Here is a 25,577-nt window from a genome sequence, read left to right as displayed (position 1 = left end):
ACCTGCTACGGCCAAACACCTCCCACCCTCCTTCCATGAGGGGATGGTGAATTGACCATCATCAAAAAGTACTATTTCACTGTTCGGAATTTTGACTTGGGGAGTTGCAGCAATCTTGTTTACCCAGCTTTCTCCACACATTCCCAGCTAGTTCTTTTACACTGTTCCCTGCTTTCAGTTTTTGTCACTGCAGTAGTCTGTGTCCGTTACAACAATGCAGTCTGAAGTGTACCAAGTAACCCATGCTGACAGAAGCAGAAAGTACATGTGGGAATGGCTGAGGGACCGGGGGGGGGGGGGTGGGTTAGTCTGGAGAAGAGAAGGCTCAGGGGGGACCTTATCGCTCTCTACAGCTGCCTGACAGGAGGTTGTAGTGAGGTGGGGTCAGTCTCTTCTCCCAGATAACAAGGGATGGGACAAGAGGAAACAGCCTCAAGGTGCAGCAGGGGAGGTTTAGATGGAGCTGAGGAACAATTCCTTCCCCACAGGGTGCTCAGGCATTGGAACAGGCTGCCCAAGCAGGGCTGGAGTCACCGTCCCTGCAAGTGTTCACACACCGTGGAGACGAGGTCTCAGTGCCATGGGTTAGTGGTGGCCTTGGCAGTGCTGTGGAATGGTTGGACTGGATGAGCTTAAAGGGCTTTTCCAACCTGCTTGATTCCATGATTCTGTGACTTCTGTGGGTTTGTTTTCACCATGCAAATGTTATTGCTACTGTGTGTAAAATATAGGTTTGTTTTTTCTGCACGTATGTCTGAATACATATTATTTCTGTAATAATTTCACAGTCTAAAGAATTTCCCCTTGGGTGTTGAAATGGGTAGGTGCTTAAGTTGTGGAGCGTAGTTTTTCCTCCTTTGCTGGTCACACTTCATCATCCCTAGGGAGGTGCTGAAATTGAATTGAGGGTGCAGTTGTTCTTGCTAGTGTGGGAGGGGACTAGGCAGTGGCCACGGGGTGTCAGGAGAGAAGGGTGTTCTGGTCCTCACATTAGGGCTGGTAGCAGAATATATGAGGGTGCTGAGTTTTAGGGAGAGAAGAGGCTTTTTGTGGGGAAAGAAGGCAAATATGCAGCCGAGAGGATACTTGGTAGTAAAACAGGGGCTTACAATTTCACTTGTGAAAACAGTTTTCCCTCCTGAGCCTCAAATTGTGTGGCTGTTATGATTGTCTAACAAGTCAAGTAGCCATTGACCTGATGGGATGGTTTAACATCACACCAGATGCTTGACTGATAATGTAACACATTCTAAAGTCACACTGCAGTTGGAAAGCATAACAAACCATTTTTGAGGCTGAAAAAAAACCCAGTTAAACTAACTTGTCATGGGGAAACAGACAATTGATGAGGGCCTTTCCTCTGTAGCCCTCTAAATTCAGATGTTTCCAAGAAGTAATCCTGTGAGCGGTGAATCTGTCCAGGGTTTTGATCCACTTGCAAGTTTAATCTATCCTCTCTGAACTTAAATGCTCCATTATCTGTTAGAAAATAATTAGAGGCTGCAAGCACAAGTCAGCATACGCAGAGTTCCTTGGGAGTCCCTGAGCTCATTGAGATGAAGACAGCTTGACTGATGGTGGTCAGCTGATACTGGGCCAGAAGCTAATAATAGAAGGCAGTGCTGCTTAGCTAGGTGAGAAAGTTAACTTGGGAAAAATTAAACTGAAGGGTTTGGGATTTATGGTTGGAAATAAATTTCCCATTCTCATTTGTTTCCTAGTAAGAGAGCTTCCGAGGCAGTTGGTTTCTTTTATGGTTTTATAATTAAGATCTAGGGGGTTTCTTGACTTTGCCTGGACTTACTGTAGTCCCCCGCTGTCTCTAGAAGCAGTATTCACTGTGCGGGAGAGCATTTGTTAAGTGAAGTGCAAAGGAAGTAAGTGACAATGACCTCCACCAGGTGTGCAGCAAACAGATTAAAGCTGCATATAAGGGAATGATACCCCCATCTTTTTTTTTATGTCTGCCTAATTGACTGAATTAATAGAGCAGTCGGATGTCTTGACCTGCAAAAAGAAACAGCTTTTCCTAAATTGCAAGTCTGTTTTACAGTAAAGACAAGTCCTCAAGACCATTTGGCGTTAGACGTAAGAAGGTTCTAAGCTGAAGCTTTTGCATTCTCTGGCACCTGGTGGCTTTCACAGAGCCCTGGGGAGCTCCCTGTGGACACTGTGATGTAGTTTCTCAGTTGACAGATGCATTTACACTGAGTCTCCTTGGAAGATTCTGCTGTACAGGACTGTGTAGGTGACTGGAGAAATATTTTTGCCTGTCCCTTAAATTATTTTCAATTCCTTGTATACATTTCCGGCTCCCTAGCCAAGTTTTGACCCAGCTCTTCAACAATCCGTGTAGATGCTTCTGAAAGCCTGAGAAGACTTTGCTGCTAACAGTAGTGGGGATCCAGGAGCCCCAGAGTCATTCCACTGGCTGCATGGCTGCCTGAGAAATACAACTGAGGTAATCTTGAACCTCCATTTAAAAGGCAGCTTTAGGATCAAATGAAATCCTTTATGGCAGCAGTGAGACTTTTCCCTTATCTTCTTCTGCTGTCATTTTTGTAAACATCCTCCCTTCTACCAGGCATCCCTGTGAGAATAGCTGATGATGAACAGCAGTGTTGCTGCCCTGTCTGGCAGTGTGCTTCATCTGTGATTCAGACAGGTTTTCTCTCTATCATGTGAAGTTGCTGGGGTTGGGCAGCAAGGGCTGACCTAACTCATCTGATTGTAGACTCCCATTTGTGCAGTGTCCCCTCTTTCCTCCCACTTACGCTGTAAGTGTAGCCACTTAGGAGGGGACACTGTTTGCTTGTCAGTTCCAGGCACAGAAGCTCACTGTGATTGCAATTACAATTTCCAGCTTGTCCAGAGATGCCAGAAATCAAGCTGTCCTTGAGAGCTCTGCATACCATGCACAAGCCCCCAGAGCGATCAGCCTCTGCAGAAGCTGGAAATCTGATCACTACTGAAGGTTGACTGCTTTGAGTCATCCAAAGATTAACTGTTTCAAGGCCACATTCGTGTTAGTTCCATCCTAAGTAGTAATTTTCTCTTTATATGTTTACATCAGTAATTTTTCCTTCTACAGTATGCAAGGGTAAGATGTGCGTGTGTGTCAGGTTTCCATATGCAAGAGCATGTGGCTGTACAGAGAAACTATATACGCAGAAGGGATGAAGTACAAGCACAGCCAGCCAGCACAGTCTGTCTGGAAACAGTTCTGCAGGCATAACACTAAACTGGAAAATACAGTGAGGGAAAGAGAGTTTGCCTGCTGCTGGCGATGGGGAAATCTGAGCCCCATTGAAATCAATGGGAGCTGTGAATTTGCCAGTGAATTCTGCAGAGCCAGGACTTTACCTCTGGACTCATTCTTCCAAGTCTGCCACAGGTTTAAGGGAGAATCACATGCTTTAGAGAGTGACTGCTGGTATAACATATTCCTAAATGAGTTCAGAAGTATATTGAGAAGCTTTTTGTTGAGGGCAGTGGCAGAATATCTGAGAGTTCGTATTGCATTATGACTTGGAAACCCTGCATGAGGTTTTTTAAACCTGTTAGTGGGGAGATCAGGAAGGAGTGTTAGTTTATTCACTGGAAAACATAGCTGGGGATTAACGGAAACCACTAAAAATCCTAATCAACCTCAAGATGTAGTTTTGGCTGTAAAATGTATCTGTGTACATATGAAGGAAACATTTCAAAATGCCATCTTACATCATGACTTCTTTTTAAAGGTATGAGGTACACCAATAACATGGTTGATACTTGTTGCTTTGAAGTGTACATTTGAGCTTCATTACTGAAACATGAAGTTATTTGCTTCGCTGTATGTGTTATTGTTATGAAGGTTGGGATCCCATAGTTGTCCCTTTTTCCTGGAAAACTGAACAGGCAAAAGATGGAAATACTAAAAAAAAAGAAGATTAGGCAGAGAAGCAGTGGTAAGAGTGATAGAGTTCAATTGGGAGACTTAATCAGAAGCTCTTGGGATTTGTATTTCCATTATGAGTTTTCTGTTGCTTATGATACTATGAGTCTCTAGTTTTTGGCATTGTGCTTCATGTTGCCACCCTATACTATACATTCAGGTCTGGCTCTGAGCAGGAATGCTTTCCTCCAGGACTTCCCAGGACTTCCATGCTTTGTATCTGGATGTGTGCCTTTAGGAGAGCAATCTTAGCACTTCAGTAAAAAAAATCTGCTGGATACTGTAATTTGGGGGAACTCAGCTTCCAACATGATAGTGCCTCCAGGTGCTAGTCTTCTCCTGTGCAAAACCGGTGGATGGTTTTATTTAAGGCAGAGCGGGGGAGGTGTTACCTGTGCTGGAACAGATCCTGCTGGAGTGCAGCAGTGGAGGTTATAGCTGACGGGCTATAACAGTAAGAAACAGCCTTCCTTAAATGTCAGCAAAGTGACTGGGATACTGGAATTCTTTGCAGAGTCTTTCTGACTTTCAGATGCAAAATGCAGAACTGAAACTGACAAAACTTGGCAAGGTGGAAGATGAGATTATTGAATAATACTTGGTATGTTATGAGAAGCTGACACAGATATCCAGTTTTATAGCAGACTTGGGCACACCGAATTGGACCACTGGTGCTGACTAACCAATAAAAGAAACTGAATTTAAGAAGCTTGTATTTAAGAAACTTCATGTTGCTTTGTGTTTTTGCTTTTTGACCCTAGCTCACATTAGGAATAGAAAACAGGCATACATTAATGTTTAAGTTCATAAAGGGCAGTGCTTATGCCAGAATGTTGCCACACTGATTAAAAAATGCAGGTTTTTATGGGACCTGTGATAATAAAAAAGAGGTACTGTTTCCACAGGCTTTACTGTAAGGCATCCCAAACAAGCCATCACTAGTTCGAGGTTAATGGTGAGCCTAATGAGGTTTCAGGAGAAGACTGAAGAAGAAATGTCTTGATTTAAGTCAGCTGTAAAACTGCATGTGTATGCTGGGTAATCATTTCTGAAGTACACTTGTCTGTGATTTAGTTCAGTGCCAAATGGATAGGCTATTACATCCCAGTTTTTTCATGAAAGGAGACTGATGGGGCTGTGTGTGAGCTCCAGCACATGCTGCAACTCACAGATCAGCAGCAGTGCACGAAGTGAGCAAGAGCAAAGGGCACTGGAGGATCAAGGCATCGTATTTGTCGTACTTGGGTTTAAACTGCCAAAGTGCCGAGTCAGCTTAAGAGATATCAAGGGGGTTTGTGTCGTAGTGAGGAAAAACAATCCAACACTGTTTTATACATACAAATACACACACTGTGTCCATTTTTAATAGACATTGAAGGGTACAGAAGCACAGGCTTACAGGAGCTAAACTTGAAGTATCACTGTTGGAATATCTTTTATCTTCAAGATACTGTAGTTCAGGATACTTCTCCCTTAGTGATTACCCTTAAAAATTGTTTTCCATATGTCAGTGCTGATCCAGACACCTCTGATACGTCAGCAACTGTCACAGATTAATAAAAATTAAATCATTAACATCTGTTCATATTAATATTCTGCATATTATTTACGAGTGATAGTCAGCTGTCCCTATTGCTGCTTGTCACATAGTTGGAATGGAAGAAATAAGACAAGGAAATCTGGTACATGGCTGGATTGCTGATACTCTTTGTAATACCCTGCCTGGTACCTTTTAGACTTCGCTGCAATAACTAGGACAAACAGCTAGAGCTGGGGTCACAGCGTGGCTGGCAGTCCACCGAGCAATAATTGCTGGTTTGAAATACTTGGTCCTTCAATACTGAAAATGTAGTTCCAAAAGGAAAAGGTTTCACAGAGCAATATTTTCTGTATTAACTTTGGTGTTGCTTCCCATTGTAATATACATCATCTCTTGGACCTACTCAGATTAGAAAACCTTTGTGCTGTGAAACATGATGAGCTTGTCTCTGCCTCGAAAGGCTCTCAGTCAAGCTAATAACAACAGATAAAGGATAGAGAAATTGTTATTTTCGTTATACCCGCTTCTAGGTGGGAATAGAATGTGAATAGCAACACAGGTTTCATCACCTGTAAGCTAATTGTTTATTGGGTTCTTTATTAGTTCTTATTTTGAGTCATGTTCTGGTTTTGAATTGGCTTGGAGTGTTTGCTTAGAAAAGCAGATACTGTACGAGGTTTGTTTTCAGACAAAACTGTGTTACCTACTTACCAATAACATGTCTCCAGTGTTCTTTTCAAACACCTCATTAGCAGTCAGTGCTTTCCCCAGGTTAGGTATTTTAAAGAAGCTGGATGACACTTGAGAGAAGGCAAATTGTGTATTAGCAACAGAAGAGAGAGAATAGGTAGGCTTACCTCTTGGTTACTTACAATGTGATTACAATTGTATCCTGAAGATTTCTGCTTTATACAGAATATCAGGTTTTTAATTACATGGACAAATATGCACTGTACAAAATAGAACTGCATGGGTTTCAGAGAGACTAGGGCCTGTTGTTATCTTAATGGTTTACATGACAAATGATATAAAAATATTTAAGCAAATTCAGCTATGTAGATTTTTGAGGTATGCTGAGAAATTGCAGCTGTGTTGTATTTGCTTAGTAGGAGCTTCAGAGGCATTCCTTGATCCACTTGCATAGGTAAATTCTGTTATATAGAGCACTATCAATGCAAAGGTAGGACATAGCCAAGTTAAATCAGAGTTTATCTGATGGATATGTAGGACCTCAGTAAAGGTCTTACATAATAAAGTAGGAGAACATGAAACAGTTCCCCAGGCTTCAATTTACTGAGTGGAGGTAATGTCAGTGGATAAACAGCCCCCAGATTGAATCTATTATGCAATGTTCCTGGGATTGAGGATGTTTGGTGGGCAGGCAGTGTCTTTTGGTGGAGTTCAGTGGGATCGTTTTTATGTGTATATAACAGCAAATTTTAGCTCTTTGTAGGTTTTGTAATGCCAAGCAAATTGTTGTTCTTTAAAATGAAGTGTTGGTTTAGGTCAGTGGCTACAGTCACCTCCTAAAAATAGAAGTCCTCTGAGAAGTTATGTTAGTAATGAAAGTGGAAAGAAACGGGGTTTGAAATGAGGAAAGAAAGGGTTTTTCCTTAGTTAAATGTTTTCTTGGCAAGATATTGAACAGATATTTCTTGGTAAAATACATTAATTTGCAGGAATGAAAAGGATGAGTTTCTGCTGAAGCTTTTCAGCAGGAGATAAATTCCAGTGAATTCTTCAGCTAGGAGATGTTTTAGAAATATGATAGTGATTGAAATACCTGTTTTGTCATTTTCTAAATGAGCTCCGGGAGGTTTCTGTTTTGAAGCCATTGGTTGTTTCACAAGTCAGACTCTAATAAGCATTAGGCAGGAATGCTGTCAAATCCAAATTGCAATATTACACCTTTTCATGTGTGATTAAGTTGTGGACAGCTGGGAGAAGGAGTGGGGGGACTGGGCACTTTGGCTTTAGCTGAGTACAGGATGGGGAATGTTTTCCAGTGCTGGGTCTTGTCTGAGGGGCTAAATACTGTGTTCTGCCTGATTTTAAGCAGGGCAGGGAGGTGCTTCTGGTTCCTCTGTGACTAATCTATCAGGTGAGAGCACAATTTACATTTTTGACAGTGCTGTCATTCAGATGAGAACATAGATCCAAGTGAAACTCTAGACTGCCTAAAGTTATTGATGTCATGGTAATGACAGCTTGGCAAGCTCTCAAAGCGTCCCAGAGCTCCAGAAAGTATCTTAAACTACACTCTGTCAACATAGACGTGTTTCTAGCTCAACTAAAACTTGCAGACCAGCCCTCTGGCCTGCAGTTGAGCTGGTGCTGGAAAAGTGAGTGACGCTCATTCTGCTTATGTGGCCAGGGGTTCCAGTTTTTCTAGTTGAAGTTTCCCTGGCAGTGTCACTTAGAGCTTTTTTGCTCTCTTTCCTAGACCAATGGCTGTTGAAAAGCAGATTCACCCTGGTCAGCCTTGTCAAAGCTAGCTGTAGGAAATGCTAGCAAAATACATTTGGGTTTTGACCTGTAGAGTCCTTTTAGTTGAACAGACCTTCAAAAGTTCTGGATCTTGATACCATGCCATTATACCAGCATAGTTAAATGTTCTGGGATGATTGTGGTAATTCTCAAAAGAGAACAAAAGTATAATGTAAATTATTATTTTCCCTATTGATACCACTCTGAAATTACAGATTATTTATGAAATAGCATTCACTCCTGCAATACTGCAAGTTTAAGTGATGCTTGTCCATAACTTTATGTTCTTGACTTCTGTGCTTCGGTGAGATCTTGTCTTTACAAGAGTGCCTTCACAGCCACAAAGACAAACTAATAAATACAGTTGTATTTATTGATTTGTCTGAGGCTTCTGTATTGAAAGCAGACAGTTGGCCACTCATTCATGTAGGTTTGTTCTTGGAGTTGTTTAGCTCACCGTGACAGAAATCTGGACCTGAACATGGCCACACATCGCAGATCAGTCAGTATTTGATGTGGGGGTTATTGCAGATGTCAAGATTTTATCCACATGAAAAAAAAAATCATTATTATTATATTGTTATATATGTATTGCCCTGACAGTAGGACATACTCAAATATTAGGGATGGATATGAAACCTTATGATTTGAGCATAAGACAAGCTGCCAGTCTTTAAGGTTTGTAAGAACCACCATACGCCATCCCCCTCTCCTTTTGCCCCTTCCCAGAAATGTGTCTGTAGAGAGGCAAGGGATGTGAGCTGCCTTTGCTCTCCTTTGCACTGACTTCCTAAATTCTGGCTGTTTTTCAGAGCCAGGGTGCTGAACTGGGTGGGCATCATCCCATACGTGGCCATGGAAGGGGATGGAGGAGCTATTCCAGCTTGCAGCCACTTGTTTATCCCACCCAGCCCCAGCAAGATTGGGGAGAAAACACGAGGAACAGGAGAAAAGCCTGCATCAAAATATGGATAGGGAAATTGGTTGCTGATAACTGTCACAGGCAAAACAGACTTGACTTGGGGAGCTGAATTTATTGCCAGTTAACATAAACATTTAATAGCTAACTCAGGAAACAGAAAAACCCAATCCCACGTTAGAACATCTGCGGAAAAACCCCACCTTCCCCCCCTTTGCCTGGCCCTACTCCAGTCAGCTGTTCCTGGCTGGTTGCTACCTGCAGCAGCTCTGTACTGTTCAGCCTCTTCCTTCTGCAGCACCTCTGCTACCACAGCCCTGCCACGTGCACCCTGTGCTTCCTATATCTACTGTTCTAGCAGTGTCCTAAGGCTGGGCGGGATGTACCCACCAGCAGGGGTAAGGACCATGCCACTGAATGAAGAAGGACTCGTCCAGGATGGAAGTTCTGCCATGGCAGGTGAAGCACAGGGCAGAGCTCAGCCACAGAGCACGTGGAAGAGATGATGTAGATGGGAGGTGTATGAATTTTGGTGGCAGCAGTGATCTTCTTTCAAGCCTATTTTACATAGGTTTTTAATTTCATCTTTAGGAGAAGAGTAGGTCAATGAGATGGTAAAAGAAAGTAGGGAAGAAAAGGGTGGAGGAAGAACTGTAGAAACTCAGGAGAAAGTAGCAGGTGGAGTGATACTGAAAGGAAGAAAGCTCTGTACTACAGGAAATTTGTGGCAGCTTTTGATGACTTTGTGGTTCATTGATGCCAGCTTGTTAAAAAATAAATCTAACAGTGAAACAAACAGTCCAGTGAAACTTTTGTTTAAATATCACGGTCCCTTTGCAGTGTTTGAGTCTTGAGTGTGATGTTCTTACGCAGCTGAATACAGATGAGGGAAACATGGAGATGAGTCTACTTTGAATTCTCAGTTGTGGGAGATGAAATACCTGGATTATGCACAAAATGTATCTTTGATTAAAGCAACTCTTAATGTTGATGGTACACTTGATGAAATTATGTTTCAGTCAGATGCTATACCTTTAAATTGATCTTGAATGAAGAGGGAGCTTCAAGTGTGTGATTATGAAGTGTAGCTTTTCAGTGATAACCAGAAAATTTCAAAGCAATGTCCCAAGACTCCTCAGAAAGGAGTGAGATCTTGTTGGATTTTTCTCTCCCCTCTCTATCACTCACTCTCTAGCCCTTGCCATCACTCAAATCGGAAACCAGAGCAATAGTTCCCTCCTCCTGAAAGGAATCTGCAGCTAAGGCTGAACATGTTTATATGCTGGTCAGTGGTAAGGTCTGTTTGAAAGGATTGCTTTATTAGACTGTACATTTAAGACTTCAGATATCTTTGCTAGTTACATGAAAACAGTAAGAAACAAATTACTTCTGACAGACTATTCTGAAATAATGACGCATGTCACAAACTGTAAGTAAAACATTTGTCACAGTATGATAGAATACGTTTTACCAAGATGTGTGCACACTGTTAAAGCACTTGCATCCGCTCTGCAAAGTGGCCAGTCTGAAACCCAGTGTTACTTCTGGCATCTTTCAGTGGAAACATTTCTGGTTGCTGAGGCCCTGAACTCTTGACATAACTCTTGCATAAAAGTGAAATGAAAATGGGCTACATTGTGCTTTCTTATCACAAAACTCTATGTTTTCAGGCAGAGTTCACAGAGGCTGGTGGGAGTTGTCTCCTGACTTGGATGCTTGATGGAAGATCTTCACTTTGCTGCTTGTGCAAAGAGGTCTGTTCCTTTAGACCTGAGATTCTTCCTCAGCTGTCTAACATGATCTCTGATGAGCTGGGAGGCTTACTTGGTACAAAGTCAGCAGGAAGAAATAAGGAGCATGCGGTGTGTGGGTTATACAAAATGCATCTCCTATGCCTAACTGTAAGCACTTGAGGCCCCATGGAGTCAGATGGTTGCCTATGCCCTCAGTGTTTGCAGGGCAGGGTTCATGATGCTGGTTTTTGTTTGTTTTTACTTTGTGTTGCTTCAAGATAATATAGAGAGCCAGATTCATTTGTATAAGCAAGTGAAGGTATCTATTCCTGCATTAATAGGACCTACTGCTTCTCTAAGGTAGGCACAGAATATTGACCTAGTAGTCTGTAAGCATCACCTGCAAGAGGGAGAGTTTCAGATCCCTGAATTGGGATAGTTTCACCTAAGTGTTTGGAGGAAAGTGAAATTTGAATCACATGGGGCAATTGCATGTGTTTGAATTAAGTGTCAAGAGTGCAGTCTGGGCCTCTGCGGTGTTGAGTCAGGAAGACTACATACCCTCTGTGCTGTGTGCAAGTGCTGTGACAAGCAAAGGAGTCTCAGAGGGTATGTCTGCTCTGAGAAATGCAGCGCATTTAAAGACACACACCCCTTCCAGAAAAGGCTGTGCACCCACTTAGCAGTGCCTCAGCCAGAGACCTCTCCTTCCCTTCCCTCCCCTCCCCAATGTGTCTGCTCCTAATGAGTATACAGCAGTTCATGGAAATGCAGCTGTGGCAGTTGGTGCAGTTACTGTCCCACTGTTGCTACTATCCCACTATGGGCTCTGATATCCTGTTGGGCTCTATGACTGCGTCTTTCATTTTCAGAAATGGCTGAGACATTTCAACAGAAGCTTCCCAGAGAGTATCTGCCTGAATGGTGAAAAACTGCAGCAGTGCTGTAAAGTAATTGAAAACAGAATCTTGCATAGGAAATACAGGGGAAATAAGTAGTAGGGATCGTTGTCGTATATGATCAATGTGGCCGTGGATGTGGCTATGTGTATATGCTGTGCTGTCTCTCAGCTTAAGTACTTGTGCAGACTGCATAGGCTAAGTCAGCTGTAACCTAAAAGATGTCTAAGACCTCGCAAATGAAAGGCATTGAAAATGTGTTGGGCTTTCATTGGATCTGCCCTGAATTGGACCAGACCTGCATTCCAGACAGGTGTTTGCCCTGGCCATCAGAAACGCTGTAAAATTAAGGTAAAAAGCAGTGTATTCACTGTAGTATCTCCTGTTAGCACAGCGCAGCCCCTGGTTTCAGGAAAATGCCCAGCACAGTACGAAGTCAGCTTTTAAATACATTTATTTACTCTACAATGATTAGGAAGAACAGAAGGACTGTGCTTTTCTGGCTTGTTTTGTATTATTTGAGGGCATTTTATGGTGAGGACAGTTAGAAGGTAAGGAAACCAAAGATTTTTCAGACTTTGCTTACTGAACTCTTTATTGGTTACGTATGTTCATTTGGAGCAGTGACATTGACCCTGGGCTTGCTGAATTGGGGCAGCAGGTCTGTGATGTTTCTCCTGCACTTGCTCTGCAGGATAGCACATGTATGTAGAACACTAAAAGGGAACATTGGCTACCTGTAAGTTAGCTTCTCCTGGTGCTCTGTGTTGTATGGTCATGGGTGCTCAGGAAGCTCAAGTGTTAAAGAACAAGTCTTCAGAAGGAATATCTTCTCCTGTCTGCCAGATATTTAAATCTGATATAAGGGCATCATCAGTATTGCTTCAAATGCTAATTCTTTTGCTAAGTGAAGTGTTCAGCATCAAGAAGATGAGGTTACCAAGCCCTGCATTAGAAGCTGCTGGGATCCACCACACAGGGCAGGACTCTTAATGACACAACCTGTTAAACATGTTTAGAGCCTTTGGAGGCATCTGAGGAAAGGTCTCTTGATCTGTATTGATGCTCAGATTTTCTTTGGAGCATCGTTGTGGACTCAGCAGGGTGATGGCCCACTGTTAGATCTGCCTGGTTCCAAGACCTCAGGGGTCTCAGAGTTACCTCTAGCATAGAATCACAGACTGGTTTGGTTTGGGAAGGACCTTAAGATCATCCAGTTCCAATCTGCTTCCATGAGCAAGGATGCTTCACACTAGACCATTCTATGATTCTGTGATCATGCTGGCTAATATTTATGTTCAGCTGTCAATTATAAATGTCAGCAATAACACATCAAGGTAGGAAAGGAGGAAGTTAAATATTATCTTAAAAGGTAGGCTGCAGGTGTTACTCAGAGCACCCTTTATTTCTTAGTCTTAAGAACTGGTTTTTCTTCCTCACCCTGGAAGGCTGAAATGAAAATCCTGCTTTAGCTGGAGTTTTGAGTTACTTTTCAGAATTAGCAGTTGAATTAAAGATATTTCAAACATGACTGCAGATTATAGATAAATCAGGAAACAGTGTTAGGCAGGATATTCAAAGCTATTTAAGGAATGAAGGTGACTTAAGTGACCTGTGAGAAGCAAGTGGCTAGTTCCCTTCATGATCTATGTTGCAAGTGCTTTTAGCTAGATGTAACCCTGCATTGTATCATCACAGTGGCAGACGGCTCTCATGAGTTAACTGAGCTCTACCTGTCTAAGCATGTTTTGGCAGTCTGAGGGCTTCTTCTGGCCTCTTGCTGTGGGGATAGCAAGTGCACCTCCTCAGACCCACACTGACATAGCTGTGCTGACAGAAATCAGAGTCTCAGGTCTGGTGATGTCTGACTGGAATCTGTGAAGTCCCCCTTCTTCTTGAGTATGCTACTGTGTTACTAAATGCACACGATGGATCAGCGTAAAGCATTGAAATAACATTTATGTCTTGTTTAATGTAGGGTTGTGTATATAAATCACGGGAGTTGAGCTTAACGTGGCAATAACTCAGCTGCACTCAAAAGGGACAGCAAAGAGGAATGATCAGTGTGACATGATTTCTGTATACAAAATGGCATGTCTGAGAAGTAGAATACTGAGTTGAACATGGGAAGCTCAATTGAAGTCACTTGCTATTCTCTCTGTGGTGAGGCTGGTAGGACACAGCAATGGCCCTGCCAAGCTACCTGTGGGATTAGCTGCCTTCCGCATCAAGGCCTTTCTTTACCAGCCTTCCGCTAGGAAATTAACACCATAAGCACTGCTGTGTATAGAATATACATAGGCAGCCTTGGTTTTAGGTAACTCGTTTGAGATCTTGTAGTATCCTAGCCTCAGCTGGTCAAGGTTCACCATAGACTGCAAAATATGTCCTAGAGGTAAGGGCAAGCTGAGGTCTGCAGTTGCTACCTGTGCCTAAACTGGCTGGTTTATAGCTGCCCTGTGTATGGCTGCCACACACTGCTGTAATATTAAATACCTGAGTAGCAACAGCATAAAGAAACTCCAGGAAGAGATTTGGTTTGGCTGGTGAGTTACTCTTTGTGATAAGACTTGTTGCTGCTGCAGATCCATAAAGTGTCTGATGTCCAACAGGAGCCTTTCAAAACTGTCACCACTCCTGGCCTTTCTCAGATGCTAGTATGAGGACATGATGTTACAAAGTCTTCTGAGGGAAAGAGAAAATACCATATCTTAATCATTTCTTTGTCCTCCTTCCCTTTCTTATTTCAACCTTCAAATGACTGGAGAGAAAGATGAAGCGATTTGGGGCACAGTTCCTACCTCTGCTTGAGACTTCCTGTGTGACTGTGGATAGTAGGTTGTGCTTTTCTGTACCTCAGTTTCCTCTCCACTAAATCAGAATAAGCACAATGTCAAAATCACCTGCATATTTGTGCCAATAGAGACAAGTTCTGCAGCTGTGAGGCTCCCAAAAGATGTGGGGAATTGCAGAGGCTGGTTTTGAAGGATGCCAGTGTCAGGGAGCCACGTCTGTGAGTTTTGGTGCCCTACCTGATTAAATGTTCTACAAAACGTAATTGGGAACCAGGCTGTCATTTTGCCCGAGTGCCATGGAGACTGGAGCTCCAGGGTCTTTTGTGTCCAACTAGAGCTTTAAATGGGGACTCGTGTTTGTATGTGCCGAAGAGATTTTTTTGAACTGCTGCTAAGTCACAATGTTTCTGTTGCTGTTGTTTGTCTGGTTTGCGTAACTGGTCTCTAGCAAAACAATTGCAATCTCTTTTACTTTGTGTCTGTGCCAGGCCGGGTAGACGTACCCCTGCATTTGGTTCTCCTGTAGATGCAAGTGCAATAAAAGTAACAATACCTATTACTAATGAGAATAACTGTATGAAGCCAGGATTCATGCTAAATTAGTATCCATTAGTGACTTAGATCTCTAATGAAAGCTTCCTTATTCTCTGTTGTGTATCTCAATTCAGTACAGAGTAGTCCATAATATTAACAACATTTTTAGTATTTTCTGGAACCATTGCCCAAAACTATTAGAAGAATATGTGCTTTCCTGTTAACAGCAGCATGAGGCAAATGGCACTGATTGCTTTTGTTATTGTACAGAAGCGTCTTTCCTTTGGACTCAGACTTGTAAATAGTAAATAGCTGGAGACTAATGGAGCACGTGCTGCAAAGCTTTCCGTCTGGTCTCTTAGGATATACTGTTGTCTATATTCTGAGCAATCTCATTATAGAGAAAAGCCCTCCTGCTCTGAGTTCCTGGAGGAAGTCTTACTTTTACTCAGAGAGGGAAAGGGCAACAGTACTGTTCCCTTTTGCATGTGCGCGAGGAAAAACGCGTGGGATAAAAAGCAAGCAGAAGGCAGAATAATTTTGCGCTCTGAAATTGGATAATGCAGGTGTCAACAGGTATTTATTCTGGTGGCCTCCAATGAGATTTTCTAGTGACAGCCCGAGAGAGGCTAAAATTGTTTCAAGGAGACCCTGCACATGTGAGGTGAATGAGCAAAACCTGTATTAATTAGAACATAAGGCTACTGGAATTCAGATCCCTTTTCTGATTTGTTGCTTGGAATCTTCCTCGGAGCTCCTCCTCCAGTCATCCCATCAAATAGCCCCTCTTTATTCTTTTATTGATTTTATTCCTTCACATACATTTAGGAAGAAAAAGGAAGGAGATGCTCCCCCAGTGGAGGCCATCTGCTCTTTTCTTATTGCGGGGGGGGGGAACCCTACAATTAGTGTCTTCTTCATCTTTTCATTTTAACAAAAAAAAATAGGGAAAGAAAGAGAGAACTATTATGCAAATACTCTGCAATTTGGTTTCAAATATTCTTTGTACTGTGATGAGCAATTTCCTTTAATACAAACTCAGCCTACTTGCCAGGACTTTTTTTTTTGCCTTAATATAGGGAAGGCAATAACCCCCAAACTTCGATGAGTTGGGGGTATGCTATGTTCCTCTGATGCCAACTTTTTCTCATCCTTTTTTTTCTTCCATTGGCACTATTACAGCTGTTATTCTTTTAAGTTGTCAGGAAGCTGTCGTATGGGGGGTTTAAAGAAAGAAAGAGAACCAAAATAACTTTACAAAGCTGCAGTTTCATCTCAGTTTTCATTGTTCCATTGCCATGATGAAGTGGTCTTGAAATGGAGGACTCGGTGAAAGAGGGAAAAGCTTTCTCTCTGCCTTTTTTGAATGCCAGTTGTTTGAAATGGCAACATTACCTCCAAGAACAGTTATGCAGGGTTTGTTATAGAGTGCTCCTGTGCTCTTTGTCAGTGATGTGAACTTCAGGGCCAAATAGCATAGCCAAGCTGAAGTCCACTGGTCCTTGGTATTGGACAGCTAGCTCGCTAGCTGGAAACCTCTGAAAACTTATGATCTGGGAAATAAAGTGTAGAAGAAAGAAAGGAATATTATTTCCCATTTGCTCTGTGGGAAGTTGAAGTATGGTAAAACCAGAAATAACTCATCTATTGGGAGAAGACTTTGGAAGAGTGAGGAGCTGAGCTAAGAGGCTCAGATTAGAAAGCTTCTGCTTTCTGTAGTAGTCTACTTGTGGCAACAGGAGACAGGTAGGACTGCTGCTGCCACTGGGCTACTATTGCACCATCACAACCGCTAGTTTAGGCTGTTGCTGTACAACAGTCATAGAAATGGTAAATGGTCATATCTGAGGGCTTAACAGATCTGCTGACTTTGAATAGGACTTATGAGCATCAGACATATTTGAAAAGCTCACACTAAACCTCCTGATTCTTAACCCTTTGCAGTTTGAACTTTGGGAAAGCTTCAGTTGGCATATAAGCGTTCCATGCTTAAGCCTATAAAATATTAAGCATAAAATCTGTGATCCACTAAAGCATTTTAGCACAGTTTAATCAAATATCTTGCCAAATTAGGCCTAAGTGGTCATTTTTACTGTACACAAGTGGACGAGTGGCATAGTTTGCTTGCATCAAAAAAAATAAATCCTGATGCCTGGTGGATTGACCACAAGTTGGGAAAATATATTCAAGAGGATGCTGATCCCCTTTAGATGTTCTGTTGGAGATGGGAAATGACTTACAGTTAGAGCCTTTCAGCACACTGGAGTAACTGGATCACTTTTATTGTTGCAGGAAGCTCTTATCATGGCCAGCATGGACCACCCACACCTGGTGAGACTCCTGGGTGTCTGCTTGAGCCCGACCATTCAACTTGTCACTCAGCTGATGCCTCACGGCTGCCTGTTGGATTATGTTCATGAACATAAGGATAATATTGGCTCCCAGCTGCTGCTAAACTGGTGTGTCCAAATAGCTAAGGTATGTAATTCATGCTGTTCTTTTTGTGTCCTTTACATAACTAACTGGAAAACATGACGTACAAAAAGAAGATACAAAAACGTTGTTTGGGTTTTTGGTTTTGTCTCTGGGTTGTATTCAGGCATGGTTTTCCTTCCAGGAAGGTTGGGTAGGTCTTGAAATACATGTAGGGGGTCCTTGCAGGGATGAAGTGGAGGAAGAAGTGCCCTGTTAGACATCTGGGCCTGCACACAGAATGATGTTTCAGTCTCTTCTACTGTTCACTATTCATAGGTACCGATTTAGCCTGATTGTAGTTTTCAACCTTTCTGAATCTGCATTGCCAGTTAAATTCTGATATGCCATCAATTGTCTGCCCCCATGCTGCCAGGAAGATAAATATTCATTTTGTGTCACTCCTCTGGGAACCATCATGGTTCTGCAGTGTTTAAGACCTATCACAACAGCTGAGACTGGAGTGTAATACCGCTCCTCTCTGCAGAATGGGAAATCTCAAGGGCTGGATCCTGCTTTGCTTGCCATGATATAATGCTCTCTGCTTTCCTCTGGGGTTTTGGGAGCAAGTGTGAAGCTATTTTCATTTAGATCCAGACTGTGCTTCAGCTGAGGTGAAACATGTATGCAGGCCTAATGTAATCCTTGCACAGTGGTTTATCTGTGTTTTAGGTACGTTCAGGTATTCTGTGTTGTACTAAGGACGAGTTATTGCCAATCAGTTGTAAAAAGTAACAAGACATGGCATTGCAGAGGGACATAGTTTTTCATCGAGCCCTGACTTTTTGTTCAAGGAGAGGAGAGGGTTGAGCTTCATTATTAACAGGGACTGTTTTCTTTCCAGGACCAGATCCATTGTCAAACCTGCCTGAAGGTTGCAGTAAATTAAATGATACTGGATGGAGGGGGTGATCCATAAAAGAGGTGGGGGGAATCCCAAACCCACATTCTGATGTTTTGCAGAATTTTGTGGGTGTGTTAGGATCTGTGATTCTGCTGTGCTGTGGTGGTAAAGCAGCCAGAGCTGCATGGAACATCGGAACACCCTTTTGGGGATGTGCAAAGATTTATTTAGGGCTGTTATCAGACTGAGGAAGGTGGGGGAGAAAATACATATTCCTGTTTGAGTCCTTTCTCTCAACACAACCTCCTTCCCATCTGTTTCCATTTTCTTGATTGATAGTGGCTGTTAATATTTATTACAATAGGTTTACACAGTGGCATATGTGAAAAGATAACCCACCTTTATTTTCACTTTGTACATGTATATGGCCACTGACTCATTGGACTTGCTTTGCTGTGGACTTCATGTGGGCAGCTGATTTAGTGATCGACTGTAGAGGCTTACAGAGCTGACAGGTCTGTGGGGGGGTCTGGGAAGGCAGGTCATGGTTTCCCCACAGTGATTCCTATCAAAGTGAAACAAGTTCTAAACTGATTCCTGTTGTAAATGGTTTCAGTGTAATGTGGGGATTGGATTTGGGTAGAATGATTTGAAAATCGTTGCCTGCCACTTTTCTTGATCACTGTGTTATGTGGGAGGAGAAGATGAAGTATTACAGATATTTGAGTTCTGAGATGATGGGTAACCAAGCAGTGCAGAGAAGTGAGATTATACATGTAATATTAACTGATGAAGTGTCAGGAAGAGAAAGGGAGTTTGTCTATAACAAAAGGTGGGGTAATATTGAGAGAAATTTTAGTGAAGTTTATTGAAGTTTAATTAAATTCATCTTCTTTTGCATCACAGTAATGATGAAGTTAATTTTGCTTTGGCCTCACATTATAGCATGAAGCTCGTCCACCTGGCTACTCATAAAGGGGACAGCAATAAGTGGCTTTTTCCTTGGGAAAATGCAGTAACTGGTACATATGGCTGGCCTCTTAACTCTGGGCCATCACAGTTTGTCTGGATTATTTTCTCCTCGATTTCTTCATGTGTCTCTTTCACTTCTCTTATTTTTTCTCCAGTGGTTGGTACCGGGCTTAAGAGAATCAGTGCACACCTGACAGGGAGTTCTGCATTTTGCTGCTTTAGTGTGCACAGTAGTGGTAGGGATAGTTTGTTATCCTTGAGGAGGGCACCACAAGTGTTGAATACTTGCACACCATGCCAAGGAGGCTATCAGTGAAGAGAGGAGAGAGATAGGGGCATATGAGGCTGTGCACACTACACAGTGTATGAGTAATGCAAATATTGCACAGAATTTCCTGCATCGCACTGTGCTTTCTGATGGGATACAGGAATGCCTGTTCCCTTGTGCTCTCTCAGATTGTAATGTCAGTTGGGGTTAGAGGAAAATGTGAGAAAATGTTTCAGAATTGGTAGGAAAAATCATCTTTGAGATGACCAGACAAGGAGTCCCCTTATCACAAAAAATGGAATAAACGTGCTAGTCCCCTGCTAGCAACAGGGAAGCAGTAACACTTGTTTTCCACTCATCTGTCACATTTAACAGTGACTGGGAATCAGTCTGCAGTCTGCAAATAGGAAAGATTCAATTTGCCTACAAATAGACTGGTCTCCAGAGGAATGAGTACAGAAGGTGGCTATTGCATCAAGTACGAGTTTCCATTCAGTGTGGGAAATGTCTGTGTATCCCATGTACATGTATCCACTGTGCTCATGTTTCAGGATCTGCCATACAGCTTGAGAATGTCTCTCCACATCTTGCTTTTCTACATTGCAGGTAATGATTGGTTGTATCTTTCTGAAAGCTACCAAAACCATGATTAGCAATGTAGTAAGAGACAAAAATGATCAGTCACCTTCCAGTCCTGTTCTCTGATCCCTGAATCACTTTCTGGTATCTTCTGTTGGATACATCTTTCTGTTCTCGTCTTCCCTCTTTTTATGGTGAGCATTTTCCCTGACAATGACTAAAGGAATGGGGAATGCCTCCATGCCCAAGCTCAGGCTGATTTTTACGAATGGTTTAAAATCAAGTTGCTGCTGCAATACAGTTCCTCCCTACTGCGCTTTTCTCCATCTGCCAGTTCACAAGCATTTATTTATCAGAGTCATTGCTTCAGAGTTCACTTGTTCTGCCAGGCTCGTTTCCATATGCCTCGACTTCTGTACAACTAGATGCAAAAAGTAGTTAGGCTCTATGCCTGGCTGCCAACCTGCATATGGCTCTGGAGATCATTTGTGAAGGTTGACAATAGGGCAGTTATTAAGTATTATCTACTGCCAATTGAAAGAAGCTTGGATGCCTTTTCGTTTTGTATATGCAGATTGTGTTGAATTTATTCTGACTGTTGTATCATTGTAGGGTAATTGTGTTCTTCTTCCAAAAGCTGTAGCTTCTTATTTTATGGATGGAAGTTATAAAAATAGAGTAGCCTCCAAGCATTCTGCATAAAACAGGGCTGTTAGACAGCATCTGCGTCTAAGGGGCTTCTTCCCTTGTGCTTTGCAAATATGCAAGGCATCTCCTTGTGTCTTGCTTCTATGGGTACCGTCTCACTTAGGGACTGAATGCTTAACCTTCTTGTTCTGAGTTCAGCACAGCAATTTTATATGGAGTTTGATGTCCAGTTAAAGCAGTAAACTATGCCCATGTATGAAGATAATTCCTGGAGTGGGAGCCAGAGTGACAATCTTGGTGGCCTTAGGGTATGAAAGGATGGAATAATGCTTTATGGATGCCCATAGTGTTGGCTACTTGAGGAATGGATTGAGAATCAAATTCTGTAAGGTCAGCACAAGCCTAGAAGTGAATTCTCAATTAGTGAATTATACCCGCATCAGCCGGTGTATGACAGATGCATATCAGTCATAGAATCCCAGAATGGTTTGGGCTGGAAAGGACCTTAAAATCATCCAGTTCCAGTCCCCTGCCATGGGCAGGTACACCTTCCACTAGAGCAGGTTGCTCCAAGCCCCTGTGTCCAACCTGGCCTTAACCACTGCCAGGGATGGGGCAGCCACAGCTTCTCTGGGCACCCTGTGCCAGCACCTCAGCACCCTCACAGGGAAGAGCTTCTGCCTTATATCCAACCTAAATCTGCCCCCTTTAAGTTTGAACCCATTACTCCTTGCCCTACCACTACAGTTCCTGGTGAAGAGTCCCTCTCCGGCATCATTGTAGGCCTCCTTCAGATACTGGAAGCTGCTCTGAGGTCCCCATGCAGCAATAAAAGGTACTGTGCATTGACATTTCAATATGTTTGATGTAATTTCTCTCAGCAAGGGCTGCCCAGACACACTCCCTGGCAACTTGGAGTTGTGGGAGTGACATTCTTATGGAAGTGCGTTCAAAAGAAGAATCATCTTGTGGATTCTAGTCAGAAGGAGTTGGTTATACTCTGCTGGTAGGTGAGGTTAACTGTAAGGCACCTTTGTTTGAGGCTGTAACCTCTCACTGTTACTCTAGTGGAAAAAAGTAGCCTAGATCCTGGAATTATTTTCATGGGGCTTGGTGCTGCCAGGCTCTCTCTCAAGGGCATATAGCAATGCATGTTTGCTTCTGTGATGTTGCATGCAACAATTGCTAAATTCAGCATGGAAATTCAACCCAGGCAGCCCCATCTACTGTTTTACTGTGTTGGTTTTGAGGTTTTTTTGGGTCAGTTATGGTTTTATTCTGCAGCTATTGATTTGCTTTACATCTGCAGCAGTTTCGCTGAGCAGTGTTTGAATGCAGAGGAACTTTTCCTGCCCCAAAGAAGGTAGAGAAGAGTGAGAAGGGAAGCAGTCTTCCACAAGCAGAGCAGCTTCCCTGTGACCACATAGCCTGTGAAGGAGCTCAGCTCTCCTGGGTCTTAGCCAGTGCCCCATTCTGTTCTACTCTGTATCCCCCAGGGGCTGCCAGACCTGTTTTTTGCATTCTGAAATGTAATAATTCATTCATAGCCCTTCAGAATACTAACAAGGTAAAGCAGAAGTAAGCTGATACAGTGGAATGTTGTGGAAGGAAAATCAAGTACTTCAGGGGATTATTTTTTATACCTTTTCAATATAAAAGAATTCTCAAATTACCTTAACTAAAGCCCTGCACAGCAGCAGTTATCCTGGTATGCAGGAAAACAACATTTGAAAACACTCTAGGAAAGAAAAAGAGAGAGGAACTTGGGGATTGAATTTTAATGAAGCAGATGCACATCTTCAGTCCTGTTGAGTATTATTCCAGCACACTTGCAGTCATAGAATCATTTAGGTTGGAAAAGACTTTCAAGATCAGCAGGTCCAGTTGTAAAACACTGCCAAGTCCACCACCCAACCATGTCCCCTGAGTGCCTCATCTACAGGTCTTTTAAATACCTCCAGGGGTGAGGGCTCCACAAATTCCCTGGGGAGCCTGCTCCAATGCTTGACAACCCTTTCAGTGAAGAAATCTTTCCTAATATCCAGGCTTTAAACCTCCCCTGGCACAACTTGAGGATGTTTCCTCTTGTCCCATCGCTTGTTTCCTAGAAGAGACTAACCTCCACCTCACTACAACCTCCTTTCAAGTACCTTTTCACAGGTAGTTGTAGAGAACGGTAAGGTGCCCTCTCAGCCTCCTTTTCTCATTGCTCTAAGAATTCCCTGCAGGCAGTGCAGATCTGCAGCTGGGAGTCTCCATGAGCTATCGGGCTAACGGGACTTTGCAAAGGCTTTGTACTGCTTCTTTCTGCCATCCTGTTCTCCTTTCCTTTTAGCTAGTTCATGTTACTGGGCTCAGTGCCCTTCTGCAAAGGGGCTTGTCCGCTGCCTGCTTCCAAAGCCTGTATCCATGCCAGGCCTTTTAGAAAGATGTGTTTTATTACTCCCCAGGGCAGTGCTCCTCAACTAGATCTAAATTCACAGGCTATGTGGAATTCAAAGGATCTATGTTGATTTATGCAACTGAGAAGCTGACCCAGAAGCTGGTTCAGCACTCACCTCACATCCAAAATCAAATGGTTTCGGCATGCACTCGTCATCTATGGAGTGAGGGAGGCTCTGAGCATAGAGGGCAAAGGCAAGTGAGGTCCCCTTGCCTATGCTGTGAGGTGAGGAGCCATTCTCATCCACCAAGACTTGATAGATTAGGAATGACTTGTTGGAGACAGCTTTTGTTGTTTTGCTGCAGATGGGGTGAGAGAGAAGCTGTATGAAGTGGGAGGAATTGGGGGTGGCAGGACAGGTTGGAAAGAGGTGGAGGATAGTGGCTGTGGTTCAAGGTCTTTCTTTTTCATTAAAGAAGCCTACCCTGCAGCTCAGTGACTATTCCATCGTAGAGTGAACAAAGGAGTTTAATGACAGTCATCTATCAGCTGTCCACATTTTAAGCTTCAAGATGTCTCTATTCCCAGAGCTCCTTGCCATGACAAGGCTAATTGTATAATTATAATGCTATACCAACCCCTCCTGACGTGCTCACACTGGCAAGGACCAGGGCTAAGGGCTGCGATAATTATCACTGCAAGCGAGTACATTAACATAAATGTAGTTTACTAATGGGTCTGCTTTATTAGGATGTGCAGTGTATAGAAGAGTAGAATCTAAACCAAGGGCTATGAAATTGTAGTCATACTGAAACAAGGCTTTAGTTGTTTGGAGGCCCAAAATCAAAAGAGGTGGGGAAATTACCATTTTACTCTCCTGAACCCCTCGGTGCAGTTTTCTTCTCTTATTCCTGTTCATGCTGACCATTTCCCTTACTGTGCTGGAAAGGTTGGATATCCCCAGATGGCAGAGTGAAATGAAGGACCCTTTTTCTAGTGTAGCTAGGGAGAGCTCTCACTGAAAGAGGGCTTGCCATCAAGTCTCAGAGGGGAATTACCCCACCTTGTCCATATGCTAGGACTTTTTTGGTACCTGCTAGGTAGCTCCCTGGGTTACAGAAGCTCATTTGAACTTGAGAAGCTATTGCAACAAAATACAGGTGGATCTTGTAGAATCCTATATCCTAGCTTTTAACTTCGAATTGGTGGAAGGTGGCAGTGTCCTTTCTTGCTGAGGTTAACTGCACTGTGTTGGGTTTTTGTGAGGCACTGAAGAGGTTTCCTTTGATCATTTCAGATATTAAGCCTGGGGGGATTTTTCCATCAACACAGAGCAGTAAACAAATGTTAGGACTTTGTTCATCTTGTCTGACCTTCCATGCTCAGATTAACAGGGGCACAGTTGAATGCAGTCATTACTAGAATACTGATACATAGGATCAGGGCCTGGTGACTCTCCTCTTGACTGCTAGTTGCTGTGGCTGGAAATAATTCTCCAAGTAAATCAGGGAATTTGATCCTAGTAAAAATAATTACAGCATCTCTGCAGTTCACGTGTTTCCTTGGAGGGCACAGCATTCCATGTTTTCTTGTGTAGTTATGTACCTATTTATGGAGATACCCATTCAGTTCCTTCCTTTCTTCACCAGTTATTTCATCTGGAGTACTGAACTGGTTTAGTAACACATTTATCTTTTCTACCAAATACAGCTGTCAACAGGAGAAGTTTGCTGTGAAAAGTATTGAAATGAAGGCAGGCACAGTGAAATTCATCAAGTTAAATGTTGAACAAGTTTTTCCCATTCCTTTCATTTCTTTCTCATCTCAGACTGATTGTCCACTTGCCAAATTCATGCTCTGTCTTTCTGTGTTATTTTGTCCCTTGCTTTCTTTACTCCTGTCTTTCCTGTATTTTTATAGTGTCTTGTGTCAACCTCTGTACCCTGTTGCTCTTTCTTCAGAGTTGTCATTTCTTCATTTTCATTCTCTGGCTGCTTGGCTCCCTCTAGCTGGTACCCATCCAGTGTTTTAAAAGAGCACAGGAGCATTATGCCTGCTACCCACCAGAGTTTTTATGTTGTGTCTCATCACAGGGTTTAGAAAGCACCTCAATTTCCTCATTTCTCTCATAGTAATGTATTTGGTTTTGAGGGTTTTAATACCAGCTAACTGATGACTCCATGAACCCATGTGTTGTTCTGGGGGAGGGATATTTGAATGTGAAAACTTGCATCAGAATCACAGGAACAAAAATGTAAGCTTGGGTTTATATAAAAATTATAGAGATATCTTTCTCCCAGCTTTGTGCTCTTACCTCTGACCCTCAAAGGCTCTTTTGCACACTGTAATAAACTCACTATGATAGCATTTCAGCTGTTTGCTGTCTTCAGTGTGTCTGTATTTGGTCATTAGTTCTAGAGCTGGGTGGAATGACTCAACCTTTGAAGGTGACTCTCTCCACTCAGGACACTGTCTGGAAGACAAGGGTAGGCAAACCCTGTAGCTTTCTGACAGCTTAATTTGCAGGGGGATAAATGTGAAGGGTGCTGGCGATGACAAGGTCACACAAA

At 42.7% G+C, this 25,577-nt stretch overlaps 1 protein-coding gene across 7 annotated transcripts in view; it reads left to right on the top strand.

Moving 5' to 3' along the window:
- Positions 1 to 25,577, top strand: part of ERBB4 (erb-b2 receptor tyrosine kinase 4) — a 605,788-nt gene that overhangs the window by 489,753 nt on the left and 90,458 nt on the right. For all 7 annotated transcript variants that reach the window (XM_061459573.1, XM_061459561.1, XM_061459538.1 and 4 more), the window contains one exon: positions 17,134 to 17,319. In XM_061459573.1, the coding sequence (XP_061315557.1) occupies positions 17,134 to 17,319 (186 nt within the window). The remainder of the gene's footprint in view (positions 1 to 17,133; positions 17,320 to 25,577) is intronic.

This window comes from Pezoporus flaviventris, unplaced genomic scaffold, assembly GCF_033815535.1.
Source record: "Pezoporus flaviventris isolate CSIRO_AGI_PZ_B2104156 unplaced genomic scaffold, CSIRO_AGI_Pfla_v1 ptg000001l, whole genome shotgun sequence".
In the NCBI taxonomy this organism is placed as follows: Eukaryota; Metazoa; Chordata; class Aves; order Psittaciformes; family Psittacidae; genus Pezoporus; species Pezoporus flaviventris.
This window is presented reverse-complemented; position numbering and strand designations above follow the sequence as displayed.